This window comes from Punica granatum, chromosome 7 (genome assembly GCF_007655135.1).
Source record: "Punica granatum isolate Tunisia-2019 chromosome 7, ASM765513v2, whole genome shotgun sequence".
NCBI classification, from domain to species: Eukaryota; Viridiplantae; Streptophyta; class Magnoliopsida; order Myrtales; family Lythraceae; genus Punica; species Punica granatum.
In genome coordinates this window covers 12799924-12817024 of record NC_045133.1, presented here as the reverse complement: position 1 = coordinate 12817024, position 17101 = coordinate 12799924, and the positions used below count along the sequence as shown (strand labels likewise).

At 46.0% G+C, this 17101-nt stretch overlaps 1 protein-coding gene across 1 annotated transcript; it reads right to left on the bottom strand.

The window, feature by feature from the left end:
• Window positions 1-15425: 15425 nt before the first annotated feature.
• Window positions 15426-16365, bottom strand: LOC116214406. Its single transcript, XM_031549814.1, has 2 exons — window positions 16230-16365; window positions 15426-16006 (listed from the first exon to the last, which is right to left on the bottom strand). Exons 1-2 carry the CDS (start codon window positions 16363-16365, stop codon window positions 15426-15428), a joined length of 717 nt encoding a protein of 238 aa, XP_031405674.1.
• Between the last annotated feature and the right edge of the window lie 736 nt (window positions 16366-17101).

Here is a 17101-nt window from a genome sequence, read left to right as displayed (position 1 = left end):
CAAGTACGAAATCCATACTCAGATCAATCCATGGCTGGTCCGGTACTGGCATAGGCATATATAGGCCATGGTGAGCCTCCTTGCTTTTTGCCTTCTTGCAAGTAATACGCCGTTCAATAATCCGATGCATGTCCCGAATCATTTTTGGCCAGTAGAAATGCTCCTTGACCATCTCAAGAGTCTTCTTCTCTCCGAAATGGCCGGCTAAACCCCCAGCATGAGCCTCTCGCACTAATAACTCACGAACAGATCCACTCGGAATGCAAAGCTTGCCAAGCTTATACAAGTATCCATCATGCATATAATACCCATCAACAACGTCCTTATCGCAAGCCAAACGAATTGGAGAAAAATAGGGATCATCCACATACCGACTCTTAATCAGTTCAAACCCCAGCAACTTAGCATTCATGACTGAAATCAATGCATACCTTCGAGATAGGGCATCAGCCACGACGTTAATATTTCCTTGTTTGTACTTGATGACATAAGGAAATATCTCCAAGTATTCCACCCATTTGGCATGCCTTCGATTCAACTTATTTTGTCCCTTCAAATACTTTAGGGACTCGTGATCGGTGTGAATGATAAACTCCTTGGGGACTAAGTAGTGTTCCCACGTCTCAAGAGCCCGGATCAGAGCATAAAACTCCTTATCGTACGTCGAGTAGTTCAGACTCGCACCACTTAGCTTCTCACTGAAATAAGCTATTGGGCGTTTGTCTTGCATAAGAACAGCTCCAATTCCAACTCCTGATGCATCACATTCGATTTCAAACGTCTTGGAAAAGTCAGGTAGGGCTAAGATAGGAGCTGCACACAGCTTCTCCTTGATGATCTCAAAACTTCGTTGGGCTGATTCACTCCACTTAAACTCGGTACCCTTCTTCATACATTCAGTTAATGGAGCAAGTATAGTGCTGAAATTCTTTACAAATCTCCTATAAAAGGATGCCAAGCCATGGAAACTCCTCACCTCGGATGCGGTAGTGGGAGTGGGCCATTCTCGAATAGCCTTGACCTTTTCTTCGTCCACCTCGACGCCCTGCTGAGAGATAACAAAGCCAAGAAAGACGACTTTGTCCTGGCAGAATCGACACCTCTTCATATTGCCATATAACTTCTCTCGTCTCAGAATTTTGAAAACTCTCCTAAGATGCTCAGCATGCTCATCGAGGGTCTTGCTATAGACCAAAATGTCGTCAAAGTAAACAACGACAAAATGGCCAATGAATTCCCGCAAGACATGGTTCATCAGCCTCATAAATGTGCTAGGAGCATTGGACAGTCCGAACGGCATAACCATCCACTCATATAGACCATGCTTGGTCTTGAAGGCTGTCTTCCACTCATCTCCCTCCTTCAGATCGATCTTTGAAAACACCATCGAACCATTCAACTCGTCAAGCATATCATCTAGTCGAGGAATGGGATAACGATATTTTACTGTAATCTTGTTGATGGCCCGACTGTCGACGCACATTCTCATGGATCCATCCTTCTTGGGCACCAAAAGAGCTGGTACAGAACATGGGCTCATGGACTCCCGTACATAACCCTTCTCAAGCAATTCATTCACTTGCCGTTGCAGATCTTTCGCCTCATTCGGATTGCAACGATATGCCGGTCGATTAGGCAAAGCCGCTCAAGGAACGAGATCAATTTGATGCTCAATCCCCCTAATCGGAGGCAACCCTTCCGGCAACTCCTCAGGAAATACATCAATGAACTCCTTTAAGAGAGCCATGAACCGAGGCGGAAGAGAAACCTGCTCTTCAGGTGTGGCTTCCTTCATGAACAGAATGAGAACTAAGTTGAAGTTCAACAAAGTCCTCTCAAGCTCTCCAAGAGTCATCACCAAGCTTTCTTTCTTCGAGCCATCGGCACTCGGACTCTGGTCCTTCTGCACTTGCTGTGGACTAAGCGGTGCTAGGACAATGCTCTTCTCATCTTTGGTGAATGAATAAGTGTTCTTGTATCCATCGTGCAAAGCCCTCCTATCGTACCGCCACGGTCTTCCCAACAGAAGATGGCTTGCACTCATTGGAGCCACGTCACATAATACTTCATCTTTATAGGTCTTCCCAATTGAGAATGGAATACAAACTTGCTGAGTGACTCGTACCTCGCCTTGGTCATTCAGCCATCTCAACTTATAGGGGCATGGATGCTTTGTAGTAGCCAGATTCAGCTTCTCCACCAAGGTCGTAGAAGCAACATTGGTGCAACTCCCACTGTCGATGATAAACTCCGCACACCTTATTTTGGATGGTGCACCGAGTTCGGAAAAGATTCTCCCGCTGTTCTTCTTCCAGCTTTGCTTCGGAACTCAAGACTCGACGAATCATGAGCATCTCACCCTCGTCGGCAAACTCTACAGTCTCTCCCTGCGCACCTCCAGAAACCTCCTCATCCACCCCTTCAGCTTCACTCTCGATCTCTTGAGTGCTCTGGATTGTCATCGCTCGCCGATTCGGACATCGGGAAGCTATGTGTCCTAATCCAAGACATTTGAAGCACTTGATGTCTCGACTCCGAACAGGGCGTTGCGGATCACTGTGCGTCTCCTTTCCCTTTGTCGCCTCAGCTTGAGGCCTTTGAGAGCCTCCTACAACCTTCTGCTGCGCATTCCACTTCGAAGAGGATCCTGAACTAGCAGCCACTGGTTTTGAGTAAAGCACCCGCGATGCATTGAGTTTGCTGCGTTTTCGCTGCTTTTCCACCTTACTGGCCAGCGTAATCACATCTTCCAAAAAGACATAGGGCTGCAACTCTACGACACCCGCAATTTCCTTGTTCAAGCCACCAATAAATCGAGCAATGGTCTGCTCCCGTGGCTCACTCAGTTCGCATCTCATCGACAACATTTCGAAGTCCATGACATAATCTTCAACGGACATACCTCCCTGACGAATACTCTGCAGTTTGAGGAACAAGTCTTGCTTGTAGTACTCGGGCACGAATCTTCTATGCATGATGCGCTTCATCTCCCGCCAACTACGAATCCCATCTTCCCTATCTCTTCTTCGCTGCGCCTTTAAGTTTTCCCACCACAGATTCGCATAATCGGTGAACTCGAGGGCAGCAAGTTGGCACTTCTGGGCTTCGGAGTACTCATAACATTCGAACACCTTATCGACGCGCAGGACCCACTCGAGGTACTCTTCAGGGGAACTCGTACCTTTGAATTGCGGAATCTTTAACTTGAGATTGTTACTGACTCCCCTTTGCTGCCTTCGTGGAACCGGCTGCTCTTCTTCTTCAAGAAGTTCATCCTCCAAGTCAGCTTCATCTTCCACTCGAACATTCCGTCTAGGATTTCGACGTGCACGTTGCGGAGGAGCAGGCACCACAGCCATTCGATCAAGTGCCTGGATCACCACATCGAGCCGTGCAGAGAGCTCCTCTTGCCCCCGCTGAAGCCCAAGGAACTGGGCTTGCTCGAGTGTGAGTCCCCTCGGAACCTGATGGACGTTTTCCTCATCCATTGTGTTTCCCATAATAATTCTTCACCAAACACTCGTGTATACACACTCCTTCACGTGTTTCACTCGGCCAACAAGAACAGAACCTTAAGCTTTGATACCAAATGATAGGCTCACGAACCAGAACTGGGTAAGAAAGAAGGGTGGAGGGCAGAACCAACAAAACTCACTCGATAAGATGACTCGCCACGAGTAAGAAAAGTCGGGTTGATTCGCCACGCTCAAGGAAGAACGATAAGAATCGGGGTTTTCGCCACTAAACAATGAACTTGTTTAGATAAGAAACGCTCTAAGCAATTTCATTCAAATATTCATCAAATTCTGTGTTCTTCTCTTACAATAAGGTGCATACTTATATAGAGAGAATACACCTCCATTGACTCTAGAATAGGAAACTGACACCTAATAATATAGGAAACTGATATTTGATATCCTCTAGTTTACTTTCCTAAAATAGAGTAATGTAATAATCTGAAATAGGAAACTTAAGATTGCTGACTCAAGCTAATATAGGAAATAATATCTAAATTAAGGGAAACTATATCATAGAAATATTATCTGCTCGTAACAGCTGAAGTCTTTTAAAATATGGGCCATCACTTCGGGCTGGACTCCTCGTCTCCTATTTCCAAGCACTTAAGTAAGGTAAAGGGCCCGGGGAGAGTTGCAACAAGCTTCTTGGCCATGGAACGAGTGATAGGACCCGACCTAGATATGGCCTCGTCTTGGACTGCATTCTTGGGCACATCATCCCCTCCCAGCTCGGAAGGATTTGCCCTCAAATCCATATCTTCTTCATCTTCAAAATACGGAGATAGGTCCCTCACATTGAAGGTTGCTGAAACATTACAATCATCGGGCAACTCAATCTTGTAGGCATCGTCGTTAACCTTCACCTTGACAAGAAATGGACCCTCAGCCCGCGGCATCAGCTTACTCTTTTTCTTACTTGGAAACCTCTCCTTGCGAAGGTGAATCCAAACAAGTTCACCTAGATTGAAATGAATTGGCTTCCTTCCTTTATTCGCGCCCTGAGCAAAAGCTGCATTCTTCTTCTCAATCTGCCTCTTCACTTGCTCATGCAAAGCTTTGATCTGCTCGGCCCGTTTCTTGCCATCGAAACACAATCTTGAACTGGTTGGTAAGGGTGCCAAATCAAGGGGTGTAATAGGATTGAAGCCATAAACCACTTCGAAAGGAGTCTTCCTAGTAGTGCTATGGATGCTCCGATTATAAGAGAATTCAACCAGTGCAAGGCAAGTATCCCAACTCTTCAAGTTTTTACTCACAGCAGCTCGAATCAAAGAGGAGAGAGAGTACGATTTACCACTTCTGTTGGATGACATGCCGTACTGAATAGCAATTTAGTTCCAAGCTTCGCCCATAAGGTCTTCCAAAAGTAACTTAGGAACTTAGGGTCCCGATCAGACACAATGCTCATAGGAATACCATGCATCCTCACCACTTCTTTGAAGAACAAATATGCAACATGGGTAGCATCATCGGACTTGTGACATGGAATGAAATGAGCCATCTTAGAGAAGCGATCAACCACTACCAGAATCGAGTCTTTGCCCCTCTGAGTCCTTGGTAAGCCAAGTACGAAATCCATACTCAGATCAATCCATGGCTGGTCCGGTACTGGCATAGGCATATATAGGCCATGGTGAGCCTCCTTGCTTTTTGCCTTCTTGCAAGTAATACGCCGTTCAATAATCCGATGCATGTCCCGAATCATTTTTGGCCAGTAGAAATGCTCCTTGACCATCTCAAGAGTCTTCTTCTCTCCGAAATGGCCGGCTAAACCCCCAGCATGAGCCTCTCGCACTAATAACTCACGAACAGATCCACTCGGAATGCAAAGCTTGCCAAGCTTATACAAGTATCCATCATGCATATAATACCCATCAACAACGTCCTTATCGCAAGCCAAACGAATTGGAGAAAAATAGGGATCATCCACATACCGACTCTTAATCAGTTCAAACCCCAGCAACTTAGCATTCATGACTGAAATCAATGCATACCTTCGAGATAGGGCATCAGCCACGACGTTAATATTTCCTTGTTTGTACTTGATGACATAAGGAAATATCTCCAAGTATTCCACCCATTTGGCATGCCTTCGATTCAACTTATTTTGTCCCTTCAAATACTTTAGGGACTCGTGATCGGTGTGAATGATAAACTCCTTGGGGACTAAGTAGTGTTCCCACGTCTCAAGAGCCCGGATCAGAGCATAAAACTCCTTATCGTACGTCGAGTAGTTCAGACTCGCACCACTTAGCTTCTCACTGAAATAAGCTATTGGGCGTTTGTCTTGCATAAGAACAGCTCCAATTCCAACTCCTGATGCATCACATTCGATTTCAAACGTCTTGGAAAAGTCAGGTAGGGCTAAGATAGGAGCTGCACACAGCTTCTCCTTGATGATCTCAAAACTTCGTTGGGCTGATTCACTCCACTTAAACTCGGTACCCTTCTTCATACATTCAGTTAATGGAGCAAGTATAGTGCTGAAATTCTTTACAAATCTCCTATAAAAGGATGCCAAGCCATGGAAACTCCTCACCTCGGATGCGGTAGTGGGAGTGGGCCATTCTCGAATAGCCTTGACCTTTTCTTCGTCCACCTCGACGCCCTGCTGAGAGATAACAAAGCCAAGAAAGACGACTTTGTCCTGGCAGAATCGACACCTCTTCATATTGCCATATAACTTCTCTCGTCTCAGAATTTTGAAAACTCTCCTAAGATGCTCAGCATGCTCATCGAGGGTCTTGCTATAGACCAAAATGTCGTCAAAGTAAACAACGACAAAATGGCCAATGAATTCCCGCAAGACATGGTTCATCAGCCTCATAAATGTGCTAGGAGCATTGGACAGTCCGAACGGCATAACCATCCACTCATATAGACCATGCTTGGTCTTGAAGGCTGTCTTCCACTCATCTCCCTCCTTCAGATCGATCTTTGAAAACACCATCGAACCATTCAACTCGTCAAGCATATCATCTAGTCGAGGAATGGGATAACGATATTTTACTGTAATCTTGTTGATGGCCCGACTGTCGACGCACATTCTCATGGATCCATCCTTCTTGGGCACCAAAAGAGCTGGTACAGAACATGGGCTCATGGACTCCCGTACATAACCCTTCTCAAGCAATTCATTCACTTGCCGTTGCAGATCTTTCGCCTCATTCGGATTGCAACGATATGCCGGTCGATTAGGCAAAGCCGCTCAAGGAACGAGATCAATTTGATGCTCAATCCCCCTAATCGGAGGCAACCCTTCCGGCAACTCCTCAGGAAATACATCAATGAACTCCTTTAAGAGAGCCATGAACCGAGGCGGAAGAGAAACCTGCTCTTCAGGTGTGGCTTCCTTCATGAACAGAATGAGAACTAAGTTGAAGTTCAACAAAGTCCTCTCAAGCTCTCCAAGAGTCATCACCAAGCTTTCTTTCTTCGAGCCATCGGCACTCGGACTCTGGTCCTTCTGCACTTGCTGTGGACTAAGCGGTGCTAGGACAATGCTCTTCTCATCTTTGGTGAATGAATAAGTGTTCTTGTATCCATCGTGCAAAGCCCTCCTATCGTACCGCCACGGTCTTCCCAACAGAAGATGGCTTGCACTCATTGGAGCCACGTCACATAATACTTCATCTTTATAGGTCTTCCCAATTGAGAATGGAATACAAACTTGCTGAGTGACTCGTACCTCGCCTTGGTCATTCAGCCATCTCAACTTATAGGGGCATGGATGCTTTGTAGTAGCCAGATTCAGCTTCTCCACCAAGGTCGTAGAAGCAACATTGGTGCAACTCCCACTGTCGATGATAAACTCCGCACACCTTATTTTGGATGGTGCACCGAGTTCGGAAAAGATTCTCCCGCTGTTCTTCTTCCAGCTTTGCTTCGGAACTCAAGACTCGACGAATCATGAGCATCTCACCCTCGTCGGCAAACTCTACAGTCTCTCCCTGCGCACCTCCAGAAACCTCCTCATCCACCCCTTCAGCTTCACTCTCGATCTCTTGAGTGCTCTGGATTGTCATCGCTCGCCGATTCGGACATCGGGAAGCTATGTGTCCTAATCCAAGACATTTGAAGCACTTGATGTCTCGACTCCGAACAGGGCGTTGCGGATCACTGTGCGTCTCCTTTCCCTTTGTCGCCTCAGCTTGAGGCCTTTGAGAGCCTCCTACAACCTTCTGCTGCGCATTCCACTTCGAAGAGGATCCTGAACTAGCAGCCACTGGTTTTGAGTAAAGCACCCGCGATGCATTGAGTTTGCTGCGTTTTCGCTGCTTTTCCACCTTACTGGCCAGCGTAATCACATCTTCCAAAAAGACATAGGGCTGCAACTCTACGACACCCGCAATTTCCTTGTTCAAGCCACCAATAAATCGAGCAATGGTCTGCTCCCGTGGCTCACTCAGTTCGCATCTCATCGACAACATTTCGAAGTCCATGACATAATCTTCAACGGACATACCTCCCTGACGAATACTCTGCAGTTTGAGGAACAAGTCTTGCTTGTAGTACTCGGGCACGAATCTTCTATGCATGATGCGCTTCATCTCCCGCCAACTACGAATCCCATCTTCCCTATCTCTTCTTCGCTGCGCCTTTAAGTTTTCCCACCACAGATTCGCATAATCGGTGAACTCGAGGGCAGCAAGTTGGCACTTCTGGGCTTCGGAGTACTCATAACATTCGAACACCTTATCGACGCGCAGGACCCACTCGAGGTACTCTTCAGGGGAACTCGTACCTTTGAATTGCGGAATCTTTAACTTGAGATTGTTACTGACTCCCCTTTGCTGCCTTCGTGGAACCGGCTGCTCTTCTTCTTCAAGAAGTTCATCCTCCAAGTCAGCTTCATCTTCCACTCGAACATTCCGTCTAGGATTTCGACGTGCACGTTGCGGAGGAGCAGGCACCACAGCCATTCGATCAAGTGCCTGGATCACCACATCGAGCCGTGCAGAGAGCTCCTCTTGCCCCCGCTGAAGCCCAAGGAACTGGGCTTGCTCGAGTGTGAGTCCCCTCGGAACCTGATGGACGTTTTCCTCATCCATTGTGTTTCCCATAATAATTCTTCACCAAACACTCGTGTATACACACTCCTTCACGTGTTTCACTCGGCCAACAAGAACAGAACCTTAAGCTTTGATACCAAATGATAGGCTCACGAACCAGAACTGGGTAAGAAAGAAGGGTGGAGGGCAGAACCAACAAAACTCACTCGATAAGATGACTCGCCACGAGTAAGAAAAGTCGGGTTGATTCGCCACGCTCAAGGAAGAACGATAAGAATCGGGGTTTTCGCCACTAAACAATGAACTTGTTTAGATAAGAAACGCTCTAAGCAATTTCATTCAAATATTCATCAAATTCTGTGTTCTTCTCTTACAATAAGGTGCATACTTATATAGAGAGAATACACCTCCATTGACTCTAGAATAGGAAACTGACACCTAATAATATAGGAAACTGATATTTGATATCCTCTAGTTTACTTTCCTAAAATAGAGTAATGTAATAATCTGAAATAGGAAACTTAAGATTGCTGACTCAAGCTAATATAGGAAATAATATCTAAATTAAGGGAAACTATATCATAGAAATATTATCTGCTCGTAACAGCTGAAGTCTTTTAAAATATGGGCCATCACTTCGGGCTGGACTCCTCGTCTCCTATTTCCAAGCACTTAAGTAAGGTAAAGGGCCCGGGGAGAGTTGCAACAAGCTTCTTGGCCATGGAACGAGTGATAGGACCCGACCTAGATATGGCCTCGTCTTGGACTGCATTCTTGGGCACATCATCCCCTCCCAGCTCGGAAGGATTTGCCCTCAAATCCATATCTTCTTCATCTTCAAAATACGGAGATAGGTCCCTCACATTGAAGGTTGCTGAAACATTACAATCATCGGGCAACTCAATCTTGTAGGCATCGTCGTTAACCTTCACCTTGACAAGAAATGGACCCTCAGCCCGCGGCATCAGCTTACTCTTTTTCTTACTTGGAAACCTCTCCTTGCGAAGGTGAATCCAAACAAGTTCACCTAGATTGAAATGAATTGGCTTCCTTCCTTTATTCGCGCCCTGAGCAAAAGCTGCATTCTTCTTCTCAATCTGCCTCTTCACTTGCTCATGCAAAGCTTTGATCTGCTCGGCCCGTTTCTTGCCATCGAAACACAATCTTGAACTGGTTGGTAAGGGTGCCAAATCAAGGGGTGTAATAGGATTGAAGCCATAAACCACTTCGAAAGGAGTCTTCCTAGTAGTGCTATGGATGCTCCGATTATAAGAGAATTCAACCAGTGCAAGGCAAGTATCCCAACTCTTCAAGTTTTTACTCACAGCAGCTCGAATCAAAGAGGAGAGAGAGTACGATTTACCACTTCTGTTGGATGACATGCCGTACTGAATAGCAATTTAGTTCCAAGCTTCGCCCATAAGGTCTTCCAAAAGTAACTTAGGAACTTAGGGTCCCGATCAGACACAATGCTCATAGGAATACCATGCATCCTCACCACTTCTTTGAAGAACAAATATGCAACATGGGTAGCATCATCGGACTTGTGACATGGAATGAAATGAGCCATCTTAGAGAAGCGATCAACCACTACCAGAATCGAGTCTTTGCCCCTCTGAGTCCTTGGTAAGCCAAGTACGAAATCCATACTCAGATCAATCCATGGCTGGTCCGGTACTGGCATAGGCATATATAGGCCATGGTGAGCCTCCTTGCTTTTTGCCTTCTTGCAAGTAATACGCCGTTCAATAATCCGATGCATGTCCCGAATCATTTTTGGCCAGTAGAAATGCTCCTTGACCATCTCAAGAGTCTTCTTCTCTCCGAAATGGCCGGCTAAACCCCCAGCATGAGCCTCTCGCACTAATAACTCACGAACAGATCCACTCGGAATGCAAAGCTTGCCAAGCTTATACAAGTATCCATCATGCATATAATACCCATCAACAACGTCCTTATCGCAAGCCAAACGAATTGGAGAAAAATAGGGATCATCCACATACCGACTCTTAATCAGTTCAAACCCCAGCAACTTAGCATTCATGACTGAAATCAATGCATACCTTCGAGATAGGGCATCAGCCACGACGTTAATATTTCCTTGTTTGTACTTGATGACATAAGGAAATATCTCCAAGTATTCCACCCATTTGGCATGCCTTCGATTCAACTTATTTTGTCCCTTCAAATACTTTAGGGACTCGTGATCGGTGTGAATGATAAACTCCTTGGGGACTAAGTAGTGTTCCCACGTCTCAAGAGCCCGGATCAGAGCATAAAACTCCTTATCGTACGTCGAGTAGTTCAGACTCGCACCACTTAGCTTCTCACTGAAATAAGCTATTGGGCGTTTGTCTTGCATAAGAACAGCTCCAATTCCAACTCCTGATGCATCACATTCGATTTCAAACGTCTTGGAAAAGTCAGGTAGGGCTAAGATAGGAGCTGCACACAGCTTCTCCTTGATGATCTCAAAACTTCGTTGGGCTGATTCACTCCACTTAAACTCGGTACCCTTCTTCATACATTCAGTTAATGGAGCAAGTATAGTGCTGAAATTCTTTACAAATCTCCTATAAAAGGATGCCAAGCCATGGAAACTCCTCACCTCGGATGCGGTAGTGGGAGTGGGCCATTCTCGAATAGCCTTGACCTTTTCTTCGTCCACCTCGACGCCCTGCTGAGAGATAACAAAGCCAAGAAAGACGACTTTGTCCTGGCAGAATCGACACCTCTTCATATTGCCATATAACTTCTCTCGTCTCAGAATTTTGAAAACTCTCCTAAGATGCTCAGCATGCTCATCGAGGGTCTTGCTATAGACCAAAATGTCGTCAAAGTAAACAACGACAAAATGGCCAATGAATTCCCGCAAGACATGGTTCATCAGCCTCATAAATGTGCTAGGAGCATTGGACAGTCCGAACGGCATAACCATCCACTCATATAGACCATGCTTGGTCTTGAAGGCTGTCTTCCACTCATCTCCCTCCTTCAGATCGATCTTTGAAAACACCATCGAACCATTCAACTCGTCAAGCATATCATCTAGTCGAGGAATGGGATAACGATATTTTACTGTAATCTTGTTGATGGCCCGACTGTCGACGCACATTCTCATGGATCCATCCTTCTTGGGCACCAAAAGAGCTGGTACAGAACATGGGCTCATGGACTCCCGTACATAACCCTTCTCAAGCAATTCATTCACTTGCCGTTGCAGATCTTTCGCCTCATTCGGATTGCAACGATATGCCGGTCGATTAGGCAAAGCCGCTCAAGGAACGAGATCAATTTGATGCTCAATCCCCCTAATCGGAGGCAACCCTTCCGGCAACTCCTCAGGAAATACATCAATGAACTCCTTTAAGAGAGCCATGAACCGAGGCGGAAGAGAAACCTGCTCTTCAGGTGTGGCTTCCTTCATGAACAGAATGAGAACTAAGTTGAAGTTCAACAAAGTCCTCTCAAGCTCTCCAAGAGTCATCACCAAGCTTTCTTTCTTCGAGCCATCGGCACTCGGACTCTGGTCCTTCTGCACTTGCTGTGGACTAAGCGGTGCTAGGACAATGCTCTTCTCATCTTTGGTGAATGAATAAGTGTTCTTGTATCCATCGTGCAAAGCCCTCCTATCGTACCGCCACGGTCTTCCCAACAGAAGATGGCTTGCACTCATTGGAGCCACGTCACATAATACTTCATCTTTATAGGTCTTCCCAATTGAGAATGGAATACAAACTTGCTGAGTGACTCGTACCTCGCCTTGGTCATTCAGCCATCTCAACTTATAGGGGCATGGATGCTTTGTAGTAGCCAGATTCAGCTTCTCCACCAAGGTCGTAGAAGCAACATTGGTGCAACTCCCACTGTCGATGATAAACTCCGCACACCTTATTTTGGATGGTGCACCGAGTTCGGAAAAGATTCTCCCGCTGTTCTTCTTCCAGCTTTGCTTCGGAACTCAAGACTCGACGAATCATGAGCATCTCACCCTCGTCGGCAAACTCTACAGTCTCTCCCTGCGCACCTCCAGAAACCTCCTCATCCACCCCTTCAGCTTCACTCTCGATCTCTTGAGTGCTCTGGATTGTCATCGCTCGCCGATTCGGACATCGGGAAGCTATGTGTCCTAATCCAAGACATTTGAAGCACTTGATGTCTCGACTCCGAACAGGGCGTTGCGGATCACTGTGCGTCTCCTTTCCCTTTGTCGCCTCAGCTTGAGGCCTTTGAGAGCCTCCTACAACCTTCTGCTGCGCATTCCACTTCGAAGAGGATCCTGAACTAGCAGCCACTGGTTTTGAGTAAAGCACCCGCGATGCATTGAGTTTGCTGCGTTTTCGCTGCTTTTCCACCTTACTGGCCAGCGTAATCACATCTTCCAAAAAGACATAGGGCTGCAACTCTACGACACCCGCAATTTCCTTGTTCAAGCCACCAATAAATCGAGCAATGGTCTGCTCCCGTGGCTCACTCAGTTCGCATCTCATCGACAACATTTCGAAGTCCATGACATAATCTTCAACGGACATACCTCCCTGACGAATACTCTGCAGTTTGAGGAACAAGTCTTGCTTGTAGTACTCGGGCACGAATCTTCTATGCATGATGCGCTTCATCTCCCGCCAACTACGAATCCCATCTTCCCTATCTCTTCTTCGCTGCGCCTTTAAGTTTTCCCACCACAGATTCGCATAATCGGTGAACTCGAGGGCAGCAAGTTGGCACTTCTGGGCTTCGGAGTACTCATAACATTCGAACACCTTATCGACGCGCAGGACCCACTCGAGGTACTCTTCAGGGGAACTCGTACCTTTGAATTGCGGAATCTTTAACTTGAGATTGTTACTGACTCCCCTTTGCTGCCTTCGTGGAACCGGCTGCTCTTCTTCTTCAAGAAGTTCATCCTCCAAGTCAGCTTCATCTTCCACTCGAACATTCCGTCTAGGATTTCGACGTGCACGTTGCGGAGGAGCAGGCACCACAGCCATTCGATCAAGTGCCTGGATCACCACATCGAGCCGTGCAGAGAGCTCCTCTTGCCCCCGCTGAAGCCCAAGGAACTGGGCTTGCTCGAGTGTGAGTCCCCTCGGAACCTGATGGACGTTTTCCTCATCCATTGTGTTTCCCATAATAATTCTTCACCAAACACTCGTGTATACACACTCCTTCACGTGTTTCACTCGGCCAACAAGAACAGAACCTTAAGCTTTGATACCAAATGATAGGCTCACGAACCAGAACTGGGTAAGAAAGAAGGGTGGAGGGCAGAACCAACAAAACTCACTCGATAAGATGACTCGCCACGAGTAAGAAAAGTCGGGTTGATTCGCCACGCTCAAGGAAGAACGATAAGAATCGGGGTTTTCGCCACTAAACAATGAACTTGTTTAGATAAGAAACGCTCTAAGCAATTTCATTCAAATATTCATCAAATTCTGTGTTCTTCTCTTACAATAAGGTGCATACTTATATAGAGAGAATACACCTCCATTGACTCTAGAATAGGAAACTGACACCTAATAATATAGGAAACTGATATTTGATATCCTCTAGTTTACTTTCCTAAAATAGAGTAATGTAATAATCTGAAATAGGAAACTTAAGATTGCTGACTCAAGCTAATATAGGAAATAATATCTAAATTAAGGGAAACTATATCATAGAAATATTATCTGCTCGTAACAGCTGAAGTCTTTTAAAATATGGGCCATCACTTCGGGCTGGACTCCTCGTCTCCTATTTCCAAGCACTTAAGTAAGGTAAAGGGAACCCGGGGAGAGGGCGAGTTGCAACAAGCTTCTTGGCCATGGAACGAGTGATAGGACCCGACCTAGATATGGCCTCGTCTTGGACTGCATTCTTGGGCACATCATCCCCTCCCAGCTCGGAAGGATTTGCCCTCAAATCCATATCTTCTTCATCTTCAAAATACGGAGATAGGTCCCTCACATTGAAGGTTGCTGAAACATTACAATCATCGGGCAACTCAATCTTGTAGGCATCGTCGTTAACCTTCACCTTGACAAGAAATGGACCCTCAGCCCGCGGCATCAGCTTACTCTTTTTCTTACTTGGAAACCTCTCCTTGCGAAGGTGAATCCAAACAAGTTCACCTAGATTGAAATGAATTGGCTTCCTTCCTTTATTCGCGCCCTGAGCAAAAGCTGCATTCTTCTTCTCAATCTGCCTCTTCACTTGCTCATGCAAAGCTTTGATCTGCTCGGCCCGTTTCTTGCCATCGAAACACAATCTTGAACTGGTTGGTAAGGGTGCCAAATCAAGGGGTGTAATAGGATTGAAGCCATAAACCACTTCGAAAGGAGTCTTCCTAGTAGTGCTATGGATGCTCCGATTATAAGAGAATTCAACCAGTGCAAGGCAAGTATCCCAACTCTTCAAGTTTTTACTCACAGCAGCTCGAATCAAAGAGGAGAGAGAGTACGATTTACCACTTCTGTTGGATGACATGCCGTACTGAATAGCAATTTAGTTCCAAGCTTCGCCCATAAGGTCTTCCAAAAGTAACTTAGGAACTTAGGGTCCCGATCAGACACAATGCTCATAGGAATACCATGCATCCTCACCACTTCTTTGAAGAACACATATGCAACATGGGTAGCATCATCGGACTTGTGACATGGAATGAAATGAGCCATCTTAGAGAAGCGATCAACCACTACCAGAATCGAGTCTTTGCCCCTCTGAGTCCTTGGTAAGCCAAGTACGAAATCCATACTCAGATCAATCCATGGCTGGTCCGGTACTGGCATAGGCATATATAGGCCATGGTGAGCCTCCTTGCTTTTTGCCTTCTTGCAAGTAATACGCGCGTTCAATAATCCGATGCATGTCCCGAATCATTTTTGGCCAGTAGAAATGCTCCTTGACCATCTCAAGAGTCTTCTTCTCTCCGAAATGGCCGGCTAAACCCCCCAGCATGAGCCTCTCGCACTAATAACTCACGAACAGATCCACTCGGAATGCAAAGCTTGCCAAGCTTATACAAGTATCCATCATGCATATAATACCCATCAACAACGTCCTTATCGCAAGCCAAACGAATTGGAGAAAAATAGGGATCATCCACATACCGACTCTTAATCAGTTCAAACCCCAGCAACTTAGCATTCATGACTGAAATCAATGCATACCTTCGAGATAGGGCATCAGCCACGACGTTAATATTTCCTTGTTTGTACTTGATGACATAAGGAAATATCTCCAAGTATTCCACCCATTTGGCATGCCTTCGATTCAACTTATTTTGTCCCTTCAAATACTTTAGGGACTCGTGATCGGTGTGAATGATAAACTCCTTGGGGACTAAGTAGTGTTCCCACGTCTCAAGAGCCCGGATCAGAGCATAAAACTCCTTATCGTACGTCGAGTAGTTCAGACTCGCACCACTTAGCTTCTCACTGAAATAAGCTATTGGGCGTTTGTCTTGCATAAGAACAGCTCCAATTCCAACTCCTGATGCATCACATTCGATTTCAAACGTCTTGGAAAAGTCAGGTAGGGCTAAGATAGGAGCTGCACACAGCTTCTCCTTGATGATCTCAAAACTTCGTTGGGCTGATTCACTCCACTTAAACTCGGTACCCTTCTTCATACATTCAGTTAATGGAGCAAGTATAGTGCTGAAATTCTTTACAAATCTCCTATAAAAGGATGCCAAGCCATGGAAACTCCTCACCTCGGATGCGGTAGTGGGAGTGGGCCATTCTCGAATAGCCTTGACCTTTCTCTTCGTCCACCTCGACGCCCTGCTGAGAGATAACAAAGCCAAGAAAGACGACTTTGTCCTGGCAGAATCGACACCTCTTCTTCATTGCCATATAACTTCTCTCGTCTCAGAATTTTGAAAACTCTCCTAAGATGCTCAGCATGCTCATCGAGGGTCTTGCTATAGACCAAAATGTCGTCAAAGTAAACAACGACAAAATGGCCAATGAATTCCCGCAAGACATGGTTCATCAGCCTCATAAATGTGCTAGGAGCATTGGACAGTCCGAACGGCATAACCATCCACTCATATAGACCATGCTTGGTCTTGAAGGCTGTCTTCCACTCATCTCCCTCCTTCAGATCGATCTTTGAAAACACCATCGAACCATTCAACTCGTCAAGCATATCATCTAGTCGAGGAATGGGATAACGATATTTTACTGTAATCTTGTTGATGGCCCGACTGTCGACGCACATTCTCATGGATCCATCCTTCTTGGGCACCAAAAGAGCTGGTACAGAACATGGGCTCATGGACTCCCGTACATAACCCTTCTCAAGCAATTCATTCACTTGCCGTTGCAGATCTTTCGCCTCATTCGGATTGCAACGATATGCCGTCGATTAGGCAAAGCCGCTCAAGGAACGAGATCAATTTGATGCTCAATCCCCCTAATCGGAGGCAACCCTTCCGGCAACTCCTCAGGAAATACATCAATGAACTCCTTTAAGAGAGCCATGAACCGAGGCGGAAGAGAAACCTGCTCTTCAGGTGTGGCTTCCTTCATGAACAGAGAAACTAAGTTGAAGTTCAACAAAGTCCTCTCAAGCTCTCCAAGA